Source organism: Vipera ursinii (assembly GCF_947247035.1).
Source record: "Vipera ursinii genome assembly, chromosome: 1".
In the NCBI taxonomy this organism is placed as follows: domain Eukaryota; kingdom Metazoa; phylum Chordata; class Lepidosauria; order Squamata; family Viperidae; genus Vipera; species Vipera ursinii.
In genome coordinates, this window is record NC_139512.1 from 50,933,952 (window position 1) to 50,951,506 (window position 17,555).

Here is a 17,555-nt window from a genome sequence, read left to right on the forward strand (position 1 = left end):
AGGCTTTCAAGATGGTTACTATAAACTATGTCAATAGACTTCTAATATTTCGTGATGCCATCTATTTCCTAACCTGGCCTACCTTGAAAGGATGACAGCTAATGAGGTGGATATTAACTAGATGGCCTCTATTTCCTTTTATTTGTGTATCTGTGGTTTCATTGCTATATGTGTTTAATTTGTATATTTTTATTGTTTTCATTATCGTCTCCAGGCATCCAGTTAATGACTAAATATGACATGAAGTTTTATCAAACTGTAAGGATATATATCTCATTTGCATATTTTATTGTTATATTACCACACATGAATCAAAATAATCTCAAGAGGAATAAATTAACAATAATTAATTATCTGTAGTAGAGTATTACTATGAAGCAGAACCTGTATGAACCTTCCTGTCTTTTTATTTCTATCATATATGAGAAGGCTCTCAAATGATTAACTTATACCAGTCTAGGAAACAGAAGCATGCGCTGAATTTTTAAAGTGCAATCAGAAACTCAATTCACATATGAGCCACTTCCTATCAATTTCTTCCTTTCCCCAATGTACATTTTAATCCAAAGTTTTGCAATTTGCTAACCAAATTAATATCCCGATTACATAACTGCATTGCAAGGTAATATTTTAATGGGTTGTCTTCCTAATTAGTGCAGAGTAGGAAACTGCTATGCAGCAATCCAGGAAACATCAACAAGAGGGAGCATGTGCAGATCTTGCTTGTTCTAATACAGTTGGAATTCCAATGTCTGAACTGTAAAAAGTATATAGGAAGGAGTGTTTTATCTTGGTTGATTGTTGAGGAATCAAAAACGTTATGAGCCTTGTGTTACTTAAATCTAAAGTTGATAAATATTGGTTTATTGCATATATATGCTGCTGCAATCCAAATAGAGTTTTGGTGATTGTTTGAGCACTTGAGGACTAATGTAAGCATAATTCATTTTTTTCCATTCCCACTTTCTTAACAGACCAATCATGTATCCTTATACCAAAACATAAATTATTGCTTCACATTAAAAAGTTATGTCCAAAACCAGGAATGTTGAAAAAAGCATTCAAGATAGTTAAGTAGAGATTAAGAATATTCACACTCCTGTAAGTGAGGCCAGTTCAAAACTATTAAGTGTACACTCACTCTTTTGATCCCTGCTCAGGTGTATTCAGCATCAAGTTCTGAAGGCTTGAGGAAGACCACACATACTAACTGCTTCATATATAACCTTGAGACAATCATTTTAATTACTCCATTGAACTAGCTTCAGGTTGCCTGATTCATAGAGTACTAAACTATAACATTATTCGAATGTTAACTGCATATCAAAACTTTTGAACCAATTCTGCTTCTAAGAGATTTATGTCTGAAATGCCTTGTTTAATAAAAAGTATTTCACCCTGTTCAAATTTAATATTGCAGTTAGTAGGGGAAGCTGAAACGTAAATGTAGAAATAAATGAAATAAATCCATATCATGGTTAGCAGGAAACTTTTATTGAACATAAGCACATTACTATTTTAAAAAGTATTTTCTAAAATAAAATTCCCGAACCACAACATAGCATATTTTTACAGTACTTGTCCTAGACAATGCTTGTGAAGGCCTCAGGAATCCAGGACCTGCTGAAAACAAAATGCGCACATGCAAGCAGTTTCTATGTACAACATAAGCAGAAGTTTTGCAGAGATTACAGTGAATGACCAAACTCCTATAGAAGTGTCAGGGGTCTTCAAACTTGGCCCTTTTATGACTTGTGGACTTCAACTCCCAGAATTCTTCAGCCAGCCATGAAGTCCACAAGTCATAAAAGGGCCAGGTTTGAAGACTCCTGACCTATGTTATTAATGATTTGGGCAAGAATCTCAACCCATTTAAATCCACAAAGTCTCTACTGTATTACCAAGCTTCCACAGAAATTGCTCATGAGTAGTTCCACAGGCTCTCATCATGGTGATAAGCTGTCTGTAGGGTTCAGCCATATTTCAAAAGGAGGTTAAATAATTAACTTTGCACAAAGGGGGGAAAAATTAACACTCTAGTGGGCTTAGTTTCCTACCACCAGGATGCTAGTTTTCTATATGAAAATATAGAAATATGAGATAAAGAGATTTGATAGACAAAATAGGCTCTCCATTTTGTACTTTGAAGTAACAGATAGTCCTCGACTTACAACTGTTCACTTAGCGACCATTCAAAGTTACAACAGCTCTGAAAAAAGTGAGTTATGACCATTTTTCACATTTACAACTGTTGCAACATTCCCTGATCATGTGATCAAAATTCAGATGCTTGGCAACTGACCCATATTTATGACAGTTGAATGTCCCAGGGTCATGTGATCACCTTCTGTGATCTCCTGACAAACGAAGTCAATGGGGAAGCCAGATTCATTTAACAACTTTGTTACTAATTTAAGAACTGCGCTGATTCACTTAACAACTGTGACAAGGTCGTAAAATGGGGCAAAACTCACTTAACAAATGTCTCACTTAGCCACATATATTTTGGGCTCAATTGTGGTTGTATGTTGAGGACTATCTGTAAACATTTGTGAACAAAACATTTAAATAAATCATGTAAAAATCACAAAGCTTGACCATAGTACCTGCAGACCAGAGTTCCCATGAGAAAAGGTATTTTGGCACCATGAGTCCATTTGACTAAGCAAAACAGATGGACGTATCGTTAATATTCTGCCGTGAGAGGCAGATGAGAAAAATCAGATGGGCAGCAAATTAAACTGGTCATCTTTAAAAAACAATGTATCAAGAAAGGGCTTCTTCCATTTTCTATATATTTCTCTATCCAATGATAGAGCACCTCTCCTGGGTACATTTACAAAACATTTGACAGCATTATTCACGCAGACGACGGGACAAAAGTAAGAGGCAAGCCTCAACTGAGATTTGTATGGAGATTATTAGGATAATCAGCAGAAACATTCAGTGCATCTAATCCCAATGCTGTGAACACCCCAGAGATATTCGGCAGAGGCTGGTCCCTAATTCATATATAGAGACAACAAGGGTTTCAGCATCAACAGCCTGCATTGCAAATTTCTGAATGTTTCTCCAGGGGGAAAAAAGGGTCTGTCATTCCAATTGGAAATAATCTGTGTGCACCTGCAATACCAAACTGCATCCTTTGTGGGGGTAGAAAACACTAGAAACAGCTTCTGAGCTATTTCTTTTCAAGGCAAATCAACTTTAAATCACATCCACATGGCTCTGCCCAAGGAACAGGCTATTTCATAGGTGATTTTCCATGTAGGCTTGTTTATAGGCCTTCAGAATATAATTAAGGCAAGTAAAATAGGCCATACAGTGAAAGCCAAAACCTTAACAAGTATATACTTACAGCCTTAGCAAGTAGATAAGAGTACTCACAGATCAGTCACTGCATGCAGTTTGAGCAGTTTTTATGTGCCAGTTTTATAGTACTATACTACTACTACTACTACTACTAAGAACCAATCTGATTTTCAGATTTTTTCTCCCATTTTTTTCTGTGTAGCATATAACAGCTAGGATCACCCCACAGCAAGGTATCTGCAGAACCAGGTACCTATTTTGTCATGCCCTAGATTAATTGAAACAGGGAGTGACAAACAAAAACTCTGCTGGATCTAACAATTTTTCCATCCTTCACAATAGCCAGTTAGGCGTTTTATAAGCAAATGGCCTTCTCCTATATTTGCTCTGCAGTAAGAAATATTCAGTGCATCTTGCTAAAGCTGAAAGCTTTGTAGAGTAAATTTGGGTACAGATAGTACCCAGTAACAGATTGAAGCCATCTAAGTTAATAGTATCACGGTATCATCTGGTAACAAATCCCATAAATTGTGCATTAGGTTAAGAAGTACTTCCTTTTATATATTTCACTGTTTCTTGGGGTGACCTTGTGTTATATCTTCCACACCAGGCATAATTTTGTAAATCTCCATCATGAAATATATCATATGTGTTAAAATTCCAGTACCTTAATCTAGAAAGAGACATCTGTGTACAGTATCAGTCTTGCACACAAGCAGTGCTGGAGTGATTCCCCTGTTCATTATCTGTAACCAGGCCTTAATTAAGTTGTTGCACACATCTTTTAATGGGAGTTCTCCAATATTGTAATTACTAATAATTAGATTTGGCACAAGGTCTAGTTTAAAACTCATTTATTCCATCACTGAAGTGTATTATTTATTGTTATTATTATTAAATTAAATTTGTAAACCACCCAACTCCCAACAACCTAAAAAAAGCAGCTATGCTCTTCCCAAAATAGGATTTTTGGATCACAATAGTTTTTGCAAAATTAAAATAAAAAACATTAAAATAGATACAGAAGCTCTAACTTGAAAGATCAGTAAATACAACATCAGAATATAGCCACCACAGCTTAATACAGAACATCTAAAATTTGCAAGTGTCAAGGGTCTTCTGTGTCCTGCACTCGTATGATAATAGGTATTGAAGCCCACACTGCTTTCTCCATGTTGTACCATATAGCAGTTTATGTATTATAAAGAACTCCATAATACTGTAATCAGAAGCAAAGCTGACAGTTTGCTTTTATTCCAGTTACAGAACTGCAACTTTTTCTTGTTAAAAAGATGTATGCGTATTTCTTATCCAAGATTTGAAATATATTCTGCGTAGAATTCATAGGGCCCTATTTATATAGTAATAATTATCTGACTACAAATATAGTAGCAGCTATGAATGTTAAGTATCAAACATTCTTATGGAGAAACCATTTTTCCAAATGGCGAGTGGAAGTAGTACTTTTATAAAAATGGTTAAAGTTAATTAAAGCATAATAAAGAAACAAATCAATAGGCTTGTTTCTATATCCTTTGACTCAGCTCCAAACATTTTGTCATTTTTTACAACTATTAAGTGCGGAACAAAGTTTATATTTTAAAGGAACAGGGCAATCATGATAAGAAACTAATGAAACAGCAAGCAGTGCTCTTGTATTGATATATATATTATAAATCCAATTCTAACCCTATTTGAGCTCTAGATTTGGGAACACAGAAAAAGTAGGAAGTTTTACAAAATCTTCAGCATGTCTAAATGTGTAATGTATGTTATGCAGCATAGGATCTGAGGCATAGTAGAGCTTCTATTCACTTCTATGAGAATTTATACAGGAGACAATAAAATGACTAATCTGGAAACAACAGTTATGATAGTGATTTCCCCAAGGCCTCTCAAATCTTCAGAAAGCATTCAAATAAATTGACTTGTGCATCCTTTATACACGGTTAAAAGGGGCTTTTCTTGACAATCAATTTCAGAGTGTATTAAGAGAATATAAGGAGTCTACTAATGAAGATCTGTGCCTGGGAAACATGGTTAGCATTTAATGGCTTGGACACAGGCACAGCATCACTAACTATTTTAGTATAGCATGCATGAATTGCAGTTTGTTACCTGATAAACCCATTTCACCACACCTTGCAAAATCTACAACAAAATCAGTGCCTGTTTGCATTCAAATATTTATATAGAATTAGTACATGTTCTTATTCCTGCATGTTATTCTTTAATATTATCAACTGACACAAAGCATTATAAAAGCATATGAAACATACCAATCCTTTCTCTGTTCCTAAGCATAATAACTGCTAGCTGAATACACCAAATGCCACAAGGGAGAATTGCTGCCTACTTGCATTTCAAGATCCACCCAAACCTGCAGCCCCATTCACTCTGATTTTATATCCTAATATATTGGGTACAAATCAAATGTATTACTGTTGTGTCCTATTCAACACTCAGCCATTTTCAACTTGTCAACATTAAATCCAGCAGATTTCTAACAGAGAAGGGTGGATGATTTAAGAAAGCACCAAAAAGCATATAGTATAGTATAGCAAAACGTGCTAGACTGATTATATGGATACCTAGTTGTCAGGCCCTTAAGTATGAATGCTGATACCTGAAATGTGGACTATTTTGCAGTCCTACTCACATATGATGACTCTTTACCATGATAGGAGTAACAGGGAAAATCATACGAAATAAGAAATACAAACCACTTCCAAAAAAAAAAGACATTCACATACATACTGTACATATACACACACATATGCAAGTGATTAACAAATGATAAAATTTAAAAGCTTCTCCTATATTAAGTTCATCTGAAAAATATTGCAACTGTACTGCATGCTATTTCAGAACAATTGGAAGATATAATGCTTTCCTTTTAAACTTTTATATCTGTGCTATTAATTGTACCAACAGATATGCATCCTTCTGAGGTCTACAATGAAAATGGCCCAAATATGGAAAAGTTGGAAGTCTCAATTCAGGACGCTTTTGCTAGTGTTAGTGTTAGTTTTCTATTTGCGTCTAGGAACCAAAGCAACATTTATGCAGCTGGGCTTAGGAATATGTCAAGAGGAGTGATAGTCTGCACTGTTTTTTATGCTTTATGCTGGACAGAGATTGTAGAAGATGAAAAGGCATGGTCATCAAGATAAACTCTAAGTGAGGACCATGAAGGAGCCAGAAGGGTAGAAATCAAACAAGTGGAATAGGGAAAGGAGACCAGTGCAACAATGGCTCAGCCTCTGTAAAAAGACTCTAGAAGGCTGAAATAGAGATGAAAGTTGGTTAGCTGGCAGTGGGGTTTAGGGCAAACGTAGCTACTATTGTACTATGTACAATGACCCAAATGCATCCTAGCTGTTTTTTATTTAAAAACAATTACGTGCATGGGCTTTCAGAAGTTGAAGACTCCAAATCACTTTATCTAAAAGGTTGTAATACAGCAGCATACATCAGGGTAATAGAGCAGATGTCTTTTAAAATAGTATACAGAGCATATCCTGCCGGTCACCCATTTTTATTATCAATCACTTGAAAATATTATATATTTCAAAGTTTCTTGAGATAACAATTCAGTTCATAAATTATCATTCTGCTGGTTGTTCACAGGAAAAACAGGAAAGTGAGCTCAAAGGGAAAATGCATCTCATTTAAATCAAGTTTAGGATATTCCAGTGATTCTGGAAGAAAAAATGAGAAAGGATAATTCTACATAAAGAACAACTTAAAGGGGACTTAACCAGCATACAAGTAGTCTTTGGGTTCTGATGGCAACCGGGAGTGGGCAGGGGGGGCTGCGGGATGCTGAAAGAGCCGGAGTGGATTTACTGGAGCAACTTGCAACCTTTCCTGCTGGCTTCCCTATGAAGTCAACAGGAAAGGTTGCAAATAGCAATTCCGTGAAACGGTTCCCTGTGATGTTGTGTCACGAGCCAGACACCCAGAAGCTCAGGTCGCAGTCATGTGACAAGAGTGGTACAATGGTCAAAATCTCTTGAGGACCAGTCGTATTTTCATTTTTTTTTCAGTGCTGCCCAAACTCTGAACAATCATTGAACAAATGGGTGCAAGTGGAGGATTACCTCTATTGTGCTTGATTTTTTTTTTCCTAACAAGTAACTGTTGGGAAAATGATCCCTCTGTAGCACTCAGGTTACCCAATCCATGCCAAACATCTATTCACTCCGTTCAGAACATCCATGCTGGAGTGACAAAATCTGCTTCTTCAAAATACTGCAATTAGAACATTTCCCTGTTTCATACAGAAATTCTAGTACAATGGATACTTCCAAATATGAAGAGGTTAGTAACAAAAGTAAGCATTTTCAATAAACAATAACGTTTTGCACATATCCACAATATTTGTTCGCTTTGAGGACAAAGAAGCAAGGGTGTGCCATAACTATTTGCACACCAATAGAAACATTACTAGTATAGAAATCTCAACACTGATTACATTTGCATTTTCATATCAACATGATTTGCAGGATATATTGAGTAATCAGATAATATTGACATGTCACATAATACTGAGAGACATTTATTGCCAGTCAAGGCATCCGATAAAAATTGTGATATACTCTGGAGTCCGACAGATTAGAAAACAGAGCTAGTTGCTAATACAAGAATTGCCTGCTTTTAGTACCGTCTCATATGGCATTTTTTTAAAAAAGCTGTTGTGAGTGGTGATGATGATTCTTTCAGATGGTGGATCGATTCTGGCTCCAGAGTCAGTTCTGGTGGGTCACAGGTGGATCGGGGTTTGATGCATCTATGTGGATAGATAAAGCTGCTAGAACACAACAATAAACAGCAAAGAAAATGAAGTGAAAAATAATGCCAAACAGATTTTTTAAAACCTACCATTTTTAATATCAAGATTTATGTGCCAAACCCCACCATTTAATCATTCCTGTTGTTACTAATTAATTTCCTTTCAACCATTAATTTCTTTTCAACCAGTCTGCGGTGGGGGGTGGAGGCAAACTACTAAAATAGTATAAGTTTCTACAACAATACTTCATTGTCTGCTTGATTTTTTTTAAAAATATAAACTTGCAAGCTACACTTCATTGATATATGTTTTGCTCTCTGATCAATATGTTCTGTCCAGTCACAAACAAACAACAGAAAAAACAAACAACAGTAAAACATCATTTTGCCAGACTGCAAAATGCAAGAAGAAAAAACTCAAACCATTCACAACTCCTATGAATTAACTCACTCTACAATAGTGTTTCTCAACCTCTGCGTGCTGCCAGGAGAATTCGGGGAATCGAAGTCCACACATCTTAAACTTGCAGTTGAGAAACCCTGCTCTTGAAACACTGATTTTGAAAATCACTTCTGAACTCACACTAGAGAGCTCTTGATAGTTACAGCAAGTCTTCCTGTTATTATACATTGCGGTAGTGAAACACACTAGTCATTTCTTACTGCTTTATGTATTAATATATCAAGGGCTGTGTTTGTTTTGCGCCAAGTTGAAAAAACTGAATTTTGTACCCAAAATAATTAAAATGATGTGATGAAACTGTAAGGAACCATCTATGGTCTTCTCTGCTCCAAAGATCATTCAAAAACATCTACTGCATGTAAAAAAGTAGGATAAGTTCCTGGTTGAATCTACTTTACAAATAGTCATAGGATTCAGACTGAAGACCATTAATATATTCTAGGCAGTGTGGAACAATTTGTCTGCTGAGAGAATGAGACAAGATGGAAGAAACTCGGTGCCTATCCATATCATAGGAAAGGGTTCAAAGCGAGAACCAGCAATGTATTTTTTAATTCATTGAGAAGGTCATTCTGTTCTGTTCTATTCTATTCTATTCTATTCTATTCTATTCTATTCTATTCTATTCTATTCTATTATTTGAAGAAAAGTCAAAGATGGGTCAAAATCAAATAGATCAGACATGTCAAACACAAGGCCCGGGGGCCGGATCCGGCCCGCGAAGTGGTTTCATGTGGCCCACGAAGCCATCCTGGAAACAGTGAGGGAACGGCCCCTGCTGCCTTGGCCCTGGCCCAGAGACCCTCCTCCTGCCAGAGACCCTCAGATCTGTCCCACTCCTACCCAGGCCTCCATAGGCACCCTTGATGCCAATGATATAGAGCTGCCCACGCCCACCCAGTAGGCCATATGCACTCTAGCCACACCCACCCAGTAGGCCACGCCCACCCTGGCCATACCCACCCGGCCCCCTGAGGGCAACCACAATGCTGATGCGGCCCTCAATGAAATTGAGTTTGACACCCCTGAAATAGATAAAGGACCATTCAGTGTCTTCAAAATTACATCACTGAACAATGAACAGATAGAGTAGGATAAGCATAAACTGGGAAGAGACCGTTCCATAAGTTAACCAGTCCTAAGCTATGAAGGGCTTAGCCTATCTCTTCTGTCTAGATCCTTACAGCCTGATGGCTCCAGAAAGCTGGATTGCTGGGAACCTTGGTCTCAACATGCTGAAGGTTAAAGGCAGGTTTGTTTGCAATACAGCCAACCACAAATTGATGGTGAATAAGATAGCAGACTTTGGGGGCAGACATTTCTGAAGCCTGGTCAAAAGACAACAGTGTCACCGTGTCTAAAATCTGATCAGCTGTGTAACAAATATTTTGTCAGATTTGAAGGCAGCCAGGGATGTGGGTGGCGATACCCACTAATTATATGTAGCCAAAGGTTCTGCTCTCGAGATATTGACATGGGAGTGCCTATCTGTTCAGCTGGGATGCAGAGAGGTTTGGGATCTTACTGATATATCAGCCATCCTGCTGCCCAGCAGGCTTCCTTACCAGACTGCTAGAATTGGTCTCTGCTGGTGTGGTGAAACGCTATCTTCTGATGAGGGACTTCAACCTCCTGCCCTGAAAAGTGGCTCCAGTAAGGTCTGGGAGTTCATGACCTCCATGGCAATCCTGAGTTTCTCTCAGGTAATCTCAAGAGTTAATAAAGATGAGTAGTCTTACTAATATTACACTTCGCCAGCAGATCTGGCAATGAAGGAATTTTCTACTTCCCCATTGCTACACCCAGGGCTTTTTTTCTCATAGAACGCTCAGAACGGAGTTCCGGCACCTTTTTTGGATGGAACCTTGTAGGATAGGCAAGGCAGGTTGTATGACATGTGTGAGTTCCGGCACCTTTTTCTTTTACAAAAAAAGCACTGGCTACACCCATTTATTTGAATGGGTGTTTTTTTTTTGCAGGAAACCACCAAAAATGGCAAAAAAGCCAAAAAAATATGATGAGTCATGGTCATGTGACCACAGAATGCTGCAACCAGTCATAAAGCTGACCCACCCGATGTATAGTCATACAACTGCAGGGAGCAGTGTGACCATTTATCATATCCAGGTAGGTTTTATGGGCCATAAAGCACCCATTCCATGGTCATCGTAACTTCAAGCAGTTGTAAAATGTCCCATCTTTAAGCAAGGATTACCCATATCCAAGACATCAAAAAAGGGGGAAAAATAGACAGGTCCATATAAATAGTATACCATTACATTTCATTAAGGTTTTAAAAGATGGATTATTGTAGATTGAGGCTTTTCTTTCCATCATAGAATGAGGGCAGCATCTTGAGTAGACTATTACTATCTAAATTCAGTCAAAATTCAGCAAAACTTTCCATAGATGGGGGAGGGAAAGGGTCTATGACAGAGGAAGATTTGTTGCTGCATGTTTAAGAAAGAAGCTAAATTCATCACAATGACAGGGCAGAGTGTTGGCAAAGATTTGAGCTATTTATTCTTTTAGGAAAATCCTATAAAGAATGACATGAGGAAGCCTCTATCTGCAGTCTTGTTCATCACATTGGTGAGGAGTCTGATAACAGATGTATGCAGTAGCATGATTTAGTGCCGGGAGCTGGACCCTGATGTGTATTAATACAGCAGCAAAGCGGAACGAGCTTCTCTTCATCACTCATCTCTATAAAAGAGGTGGAATCCGAGATGGCCTGATGTTAGGCAGAGCAAGCCCATTTGTTCTGCTGACTGATGGAGCCAGCTCAGGCTGTGTCCTTCACCTCTGTGGGGCACTCAGGTTGCATAAAGGAGTTCACTGAAGCAGGACCTGGTCAACAAGTGCGTCGAGAGCAATGGAGCTCAGCCGGAGGGAGATCTATGCTGAAGGAACATCCTTGCCTGTGTAGACTCCCAAACTGAAATCTAGCTGTGAATTCTGATTCATGGCAATCTTTTGCTGAAGACGCAAGATGCAAGAATTCGTCAAAAGAAAACTGTATCTACAGTGAAAGAAAGTTGCCATCCACAAGCTCATCAGAGCAGCTATCCAATGAACGGTGACTGAAATGAAGTTGTATAGAAAAAAGAAAAAAGATTGTCCAATAACACAAAATACAGAAATGTATTTTGCTATCTTGGAATCACAAAGCATTCAATTACACTTTAAAAGAGAGAGAGAGAGAGAGATTCACTTAAGACCAAAGAAGCCCCAAAACCTCAGAAACCAAGAGAGATCCCCAAGTTAGTTTTCCAGGTAAAGTTTATAAATTCTGTCTTGTCTGTCTTTTCTTTCCTTGCACTCTGCTCCAATGATCTGTAACTGGGTCTCTTTGCAGGGATTTAATACTGTTTGAATCTTGGCATTACATGCTTTTGGGAGACTAAACTAAATGTGAGGATTATTAGCCACATTTACTATCCATCCCTCTCTCTTATTCATACACACTACTAACAAATAGTGGGTATCAGTAAAAACAAAACAAAAAAGCAAAGTTTCCTGATAGAAGACTATATGGAGATCAAAACAATTTACAATATGTGTGTGTGTGGGGGGGAGGGGGTTTACTAAAGTTACTAAAAGTTACAAAATATATATAGACAGAGAGAGAGAGAGACAGACAGACAGACAGAGACAGAGAGTGAGTGACTGTCAAATGTGGACTTCTTAAAGAATATATAAAGTGACTCCAGATTCTTTGTAAGGTCCCTACAACTGAAAATGTTTTTTTATTTACTTTTCACTCTATAAAGACACTCTATAAGGATGTCCACTTTTTCTTTTGATTTTTTCTAGAACCCTTAGTTTGTGTTACCAAATTAAAAATGTCCTTGGTTTTTTTAGTTTTTCAATTAGTATTACTGATATTTTATTATTTATCTCTGAAATTTATGCCTCTACTCTAGACTTGATGCATCTGACTAAAGTCTTCAACCAAATTTGTGGAATACACTTGTTAACAGGCCTACACTGGAACTGATGACAGTGGGTACATACCTTTTTTTGATATGTTACTATAACGTATTCTACATGGGGCTGCCCATGAAGAGCATTTGGAAAGTTTAACTGATGTGAAATGCAACTAAAAGGTAATAAATGATGCCGGCTACACAGCACATGTAACACCACTACTCCGTGAGCTACACTGGCTGCTGGTGTGTTTCCAGGTGCAATTCAAGGTGTTGGTTGCCACCTTTAAAGTGGCACCTACATGGCTTGGAACTGGGTTACCTGAAGGACTGTCTTTTCCAAGAGTTTCTAGCCATCCAATCTGATCCAATAGATTAGGCATGCTGCAGATTACATCAGTCAAGAGTGTCGACTGGTGGGAACCAGAAGATGGAACTTTTTCGGTTGAAGCCCCTGCTTTTTGGAAAATTCTCCCCTTGGAGATTGGAATGGCTCCAACCCTGTTGGCTTTTCATAAACCATTAAAAATTTGACTATACACCTGAGCCTGGGGTTCCGAATGTGTTAAGGATTCCATTATTTGGCTTTAACGTTAGTTGTTTAATCATCACAGCTGTTATTTGTGGATGTTTTATTGTTTTAATGTTTTTAAATTTTTTTGATTTATAATTTTAGAATAATAAGCCTCCCAAAGACACTTGGCTGAGGTAGGCAGCTACAGAAATTGACTGAAGGAATGGAAAGAAAAGATAAGATAAGATAAGATAAGATAAGATAAGATAAGATAAGATAAGATAAGATAAGATAAGATAAGATAAGATAAGATAAGATAAACAGGCAGACAGGATGATTTCATGGACAATCTGCATGGATACTAAGATCTTCATATTCGATCAGATAGTGAATGATAACAATGAGTCTTATAATTTCCTATGTCAAAAGATAAATTCCATTTGTCATCTGACAATGGCTACCATTACTTAAAATTAACATGTATTGACAACTCAATTTGTACCAGCAGAATTTTCAGTCTCAAAGACACCTAACCTAAGCTATTGGAATGGGTTGTTAAATCCCATGACACCAAAAAGCTCCCAATCTATATAAATACAGTATCTATTATCAACAAATACTCTACTGTATTTGAAGAGAAAAGAAATGAGTAAATCATCATGTTGTTAGCACCGTGATTAGAACTAAAGGTACTATATTCTAAGAAGAAATAAGTATCTATAATTATTTAATTTCAAATTGAGTTTAGTCTCCTTTTGAACTACATAACTAGATGGAATTTGACAGCCACACAATGGAAATGGGTTCTCTGTACCTTTGCTGTTGCTGAGATTTTAATCCTTCAACATTAAGACATAAAAATGCATGAACTGAAGAACTAATGTTACTTATGTGCCTATAAACATGGATTATGCAAGGAACAAAATATTGCACTAAAATACATTTATCTTTTATTGAAATTGTTATGTAAAATAATTCCTAGGTATATATCTATATACAGAAGAGGAGCCCCTTATATCTATACTTCATGTTGTTGTATTTTCAATCTTCTTTTTTTATTTTTCCTTTATTTGATTTAAACATAGCAAAACAGGGCAGGGTGAATGGTTGTGAGCAGCTGAATCTTTGCCTGTTTTTTTCTCCAATATCTGATAATATGAATATTTTCTTTTCTTCCCCAGCCTAATCTACAGTGAATTGGAAAGAAAAAAATTAACTGAACCCCAAATCCTGCTCCTACCAAGAGGGTACTTAGAATCTCCATCTTATAGGAAATCAATTGTATTGGTGTTGGCAATAGCCACAACACTACACAATTACCGAAAGCCATGGTGGCGCAGTGGTTAGAATGTAGTATTGCAGGCTAACTCTGCCCACAGCCTGGAGTTCAATCCTGAACTGGCTCAAGGTTAACTCAGTCTTCCATCCTTCTGAGGTCAGTAGAATCAGGACCCAGATTGTTGGGGGCAATATGCTGACATTTGTAAAGTGCTCAGAGTGCTATAAAGCAGGGGTCCACAGCATGCCAGACACCATGAACCCAAGCAAAGCCCCATTTGCGTGATGCAGGCAGAATGCGAAACCACGCTCCATCCAGGCCACGGAAAAACCTCTCTCTACAGAACCAGTCCCTGGTGCCCAAAAGGTTGGGGGCCACTGCTATTAAGCATTATGGAACAGTATATAAGTCTAGTAGGCGTGAGCTTAAATGGACTCCAGAAGATGGTAAAGGACAGGAAGGCCTGGAAGAACGTTGTCCATGGGGTCGCGATGGGTTGGACACGACTTCGCAACTAACAACAACAACATATAAGTCTAAGTGCTATTGCTATTGCTACCACCTTTGGTTTATTTGGCCTGCTCCTTGCTGATGCTTCAGAAAGTTATACAAAGATGCCTAACTTGACAAGAATTTGGGCACTAGTGATGGTGACAGATTGCTTTTTTTTATTGGGGAGGGTTTTCGTTGTGGTTGGGGTAGATCTGATTTATGAGGTGCTGGTTTTATGGGGAGTGACAAGATTTTATGTTATGCATGATACTGTAAGCCGTCATTGTGACTAAATGATATAAATCTAAGTAACATAAACAAACGTAGCAAGAAAGGTTTAACTTCATCTCCCTATAATGTATTTTTTTTCACATATGCTTTACTCTTTCGATGCAGTTTGGCATGATCAAAATATAATAGCCTCTACAGCATCATTTTTTGACCCTAAAATCAGAAATCTTCAATTTACATTAAATGTTAGGCATCTGTACTTCTTTTGGATTCCTTCAGACTCTCTCCCCAGCTCCATTCCTCAGCTGTTTTTGATGGTGGTTTGAATTTCACCAGCAGAACGATAAAATTGGATATAACATGGATACAAATTTAAGTCTACCCTCAGCCATGTAAAGCCACTGAGCAATTTTGGGCCAGTTGCTCTTTCTCAGCCCCTTGTCCAATTCAACACTATTATACTGACAGTCCTCAACTTATGATAAATCACTTAATAAGATTCAAGTTAGGACAGCCTTGGAAAAAATTACTTATGACCCCTCCCACAGTTATAACTGTCATACTACCCATAGTCATGGATCTTTTTAAAAAAGATAAGACGCCTTGTAAAATAAATTATAGGAGTCTAAAATATGTGGAGGACACCAGATTGAGAAAGACTTGCCTAGACTCCCTTGGGATATCATCATGCTTCCTGTACCAAGCACATAAAAACTAGCACTGTACTTTCAAACACAATATAATATTTCCTACTTGGTGTGATGCTCTTCAGTCAAAGTGCCCAAATACTGACATAAAAAAGCAATAAATATCCTGTTTTCTTATATCAAAATATTTCTACGGAACCACACTGGTGACTGGACAGATTAATAATGCAATCTTAAAGGAAAACAAATTTTGTGGGAAGCAACACCACATTGTGCAATCCGGCTGAATTATGTAGGAGTCAGGTTTGCATACATACAACATCTTTTACCATACAAAATAATTTGCTACCGTGAGCTACAAAACACAACATGTTATGAAGGCTCCAATTACTGCTGACATCTGAGTTTTTATCAGGCACTTCTCAAACATTTGCAAACAGTTACTGCCAAAACGACAGTACCAATATTAAATTTGGCATCTGAGTACAACAAATGGAAAATTTATATAATATTCCCATAAGGTGCCTACTTTTTAATATGGACAAAATCAGTTGAAACGACAGATCTTTTAAAGTATGGGTCTTCTCATGAATTTCAAATAATTTCTCCTCCAAACCTGCCACATTCCACATCACTAACTACTGAAGCAAGTTTTAGCCCTTTACCTGAGGTGGGGCTGGAAAGTGAAGCTGTTGCCATAACCGGTTTGCGTTTTCTCTTGATGTCCCTTGAGCACGGGGGTCCCAGATGTATATTAGTCTGCCTAGAGAATGAATAAACTATACCAGTCAGAAAAAGAAGCCAACAAGTACCACACTGATGGTCCTTTAACAGGAAATGCATCAGCCAGATAATTTTTAATTAGCATTTATTGTGCGCTATTTTTAAAATATAACAACAATTCTTTTTATTTGATTGATTTGATTTATACACTGGTTCTCTGCTGAGCACTGAAGCCAGCTAACAAAATTTAAAGAGATTTTTAAAAAATCAAAAACATAAATGAAAGCTAACAATCTAATAGTACTAACAATACACAGTATGGTAAAACCCTACAAAACGAAGGAGACTTGACACGATATTCTACATACTGAATGAGCAGGAACCAGAGGGAATGTTTTCCCTAGCACGCTTCCAAAGAGTAGAGATACTGTACATTTCCTACTCTGTGAAGAAACTATCAATGAATTTTGTTAGCGAAGAAAAATAGATTAAATATTTATAGTTAAATTATCTGGCTTCGAAAACATTTTTCCACATTTATGGAAAACTTTGCTAAAGGTAACTTAAGGGGGAAAATGCATAAAATCAAAGAACACAGAAGAGTTACGTGTGTTTAACTATAGACAAGGACTTCAGAAAGGAAAGAAGAATCTATTATGATCAAACAATAAATAAATGATTGACAGAGTTACAAAGTATTAGAAAGATTAGACCGTTTCCTGATGCAGTTGCCTGACCCATAGGAACTAGCTATAGGGCAACTTCATAGACCAATCCATAATAAATGCAGATTTTAAAATTTTGAAAACGTTTACAGCACAATAAAGCGGCACATTCAAGCCCTTTTACTTCCACAGGCTGAAGTACCCATTGCCTTGTGTTACAGTTGTGCTCTCTTTTTAAGCACATTGTACTTAATGTACATTGAGGGTGCAATGAAACCACTAGCTATAAATCAATTCGTTTCACAAGTGGCTCCCTTACTCCACATATTAAGTTCTATGATGCAAAAGGCAGTGTGCTGAAGTTTTTAATTATGTTCCTTTGTGGTAATATAGAAACACCTGCCTTATATATTTTCACTGTTATACCAGATAATTATTATTCATGCCTGGCTTAGTCTTGATATGAAAAAATAAGACAGTACTATGAATGATAGACATGTATATCC

At 37.3% G+C, this 17,555-nt stretch overlaps 1 protein-coding gene across 5 annotated transcripts in view; it reads right to left on the reverse strand.

Moving 5' to 3' along the window:
• Positions 1-1,472: 1,472 nt before the first annotated feature.
• GPATCH2L (G-patch domain containing 2 like) overlaps positions 1,473-17,555 on the reverse strand; it is a 47,085-nt gene continuing 31,002 nt past the window's right edge. For 3 of the 5 annotated variants that reach the window (XM_083349093.1, XM_083349091.1, XM_083349092.1), the window contains 2 exons: positions 16,327-16,424; positions 1,473-8,125 (listed from right to left, as the gene is read on the reverse strand). In XM_083349093.1, the coding sequence (XP_083205219.1) occupies positions 8,064-8,125; positions 16,327-16,424 (160 nt within the window). In that variant the 3' untranslated portion in view covers positions 1,473-8,063. The remainder of the gene's footprint in view (positions 8,126-16,326; positions 16,425-17,555) is intronic. The other 2 variants (XM_083349094.1, XR_014490778.1) reach the window with 2 other exon arrangements.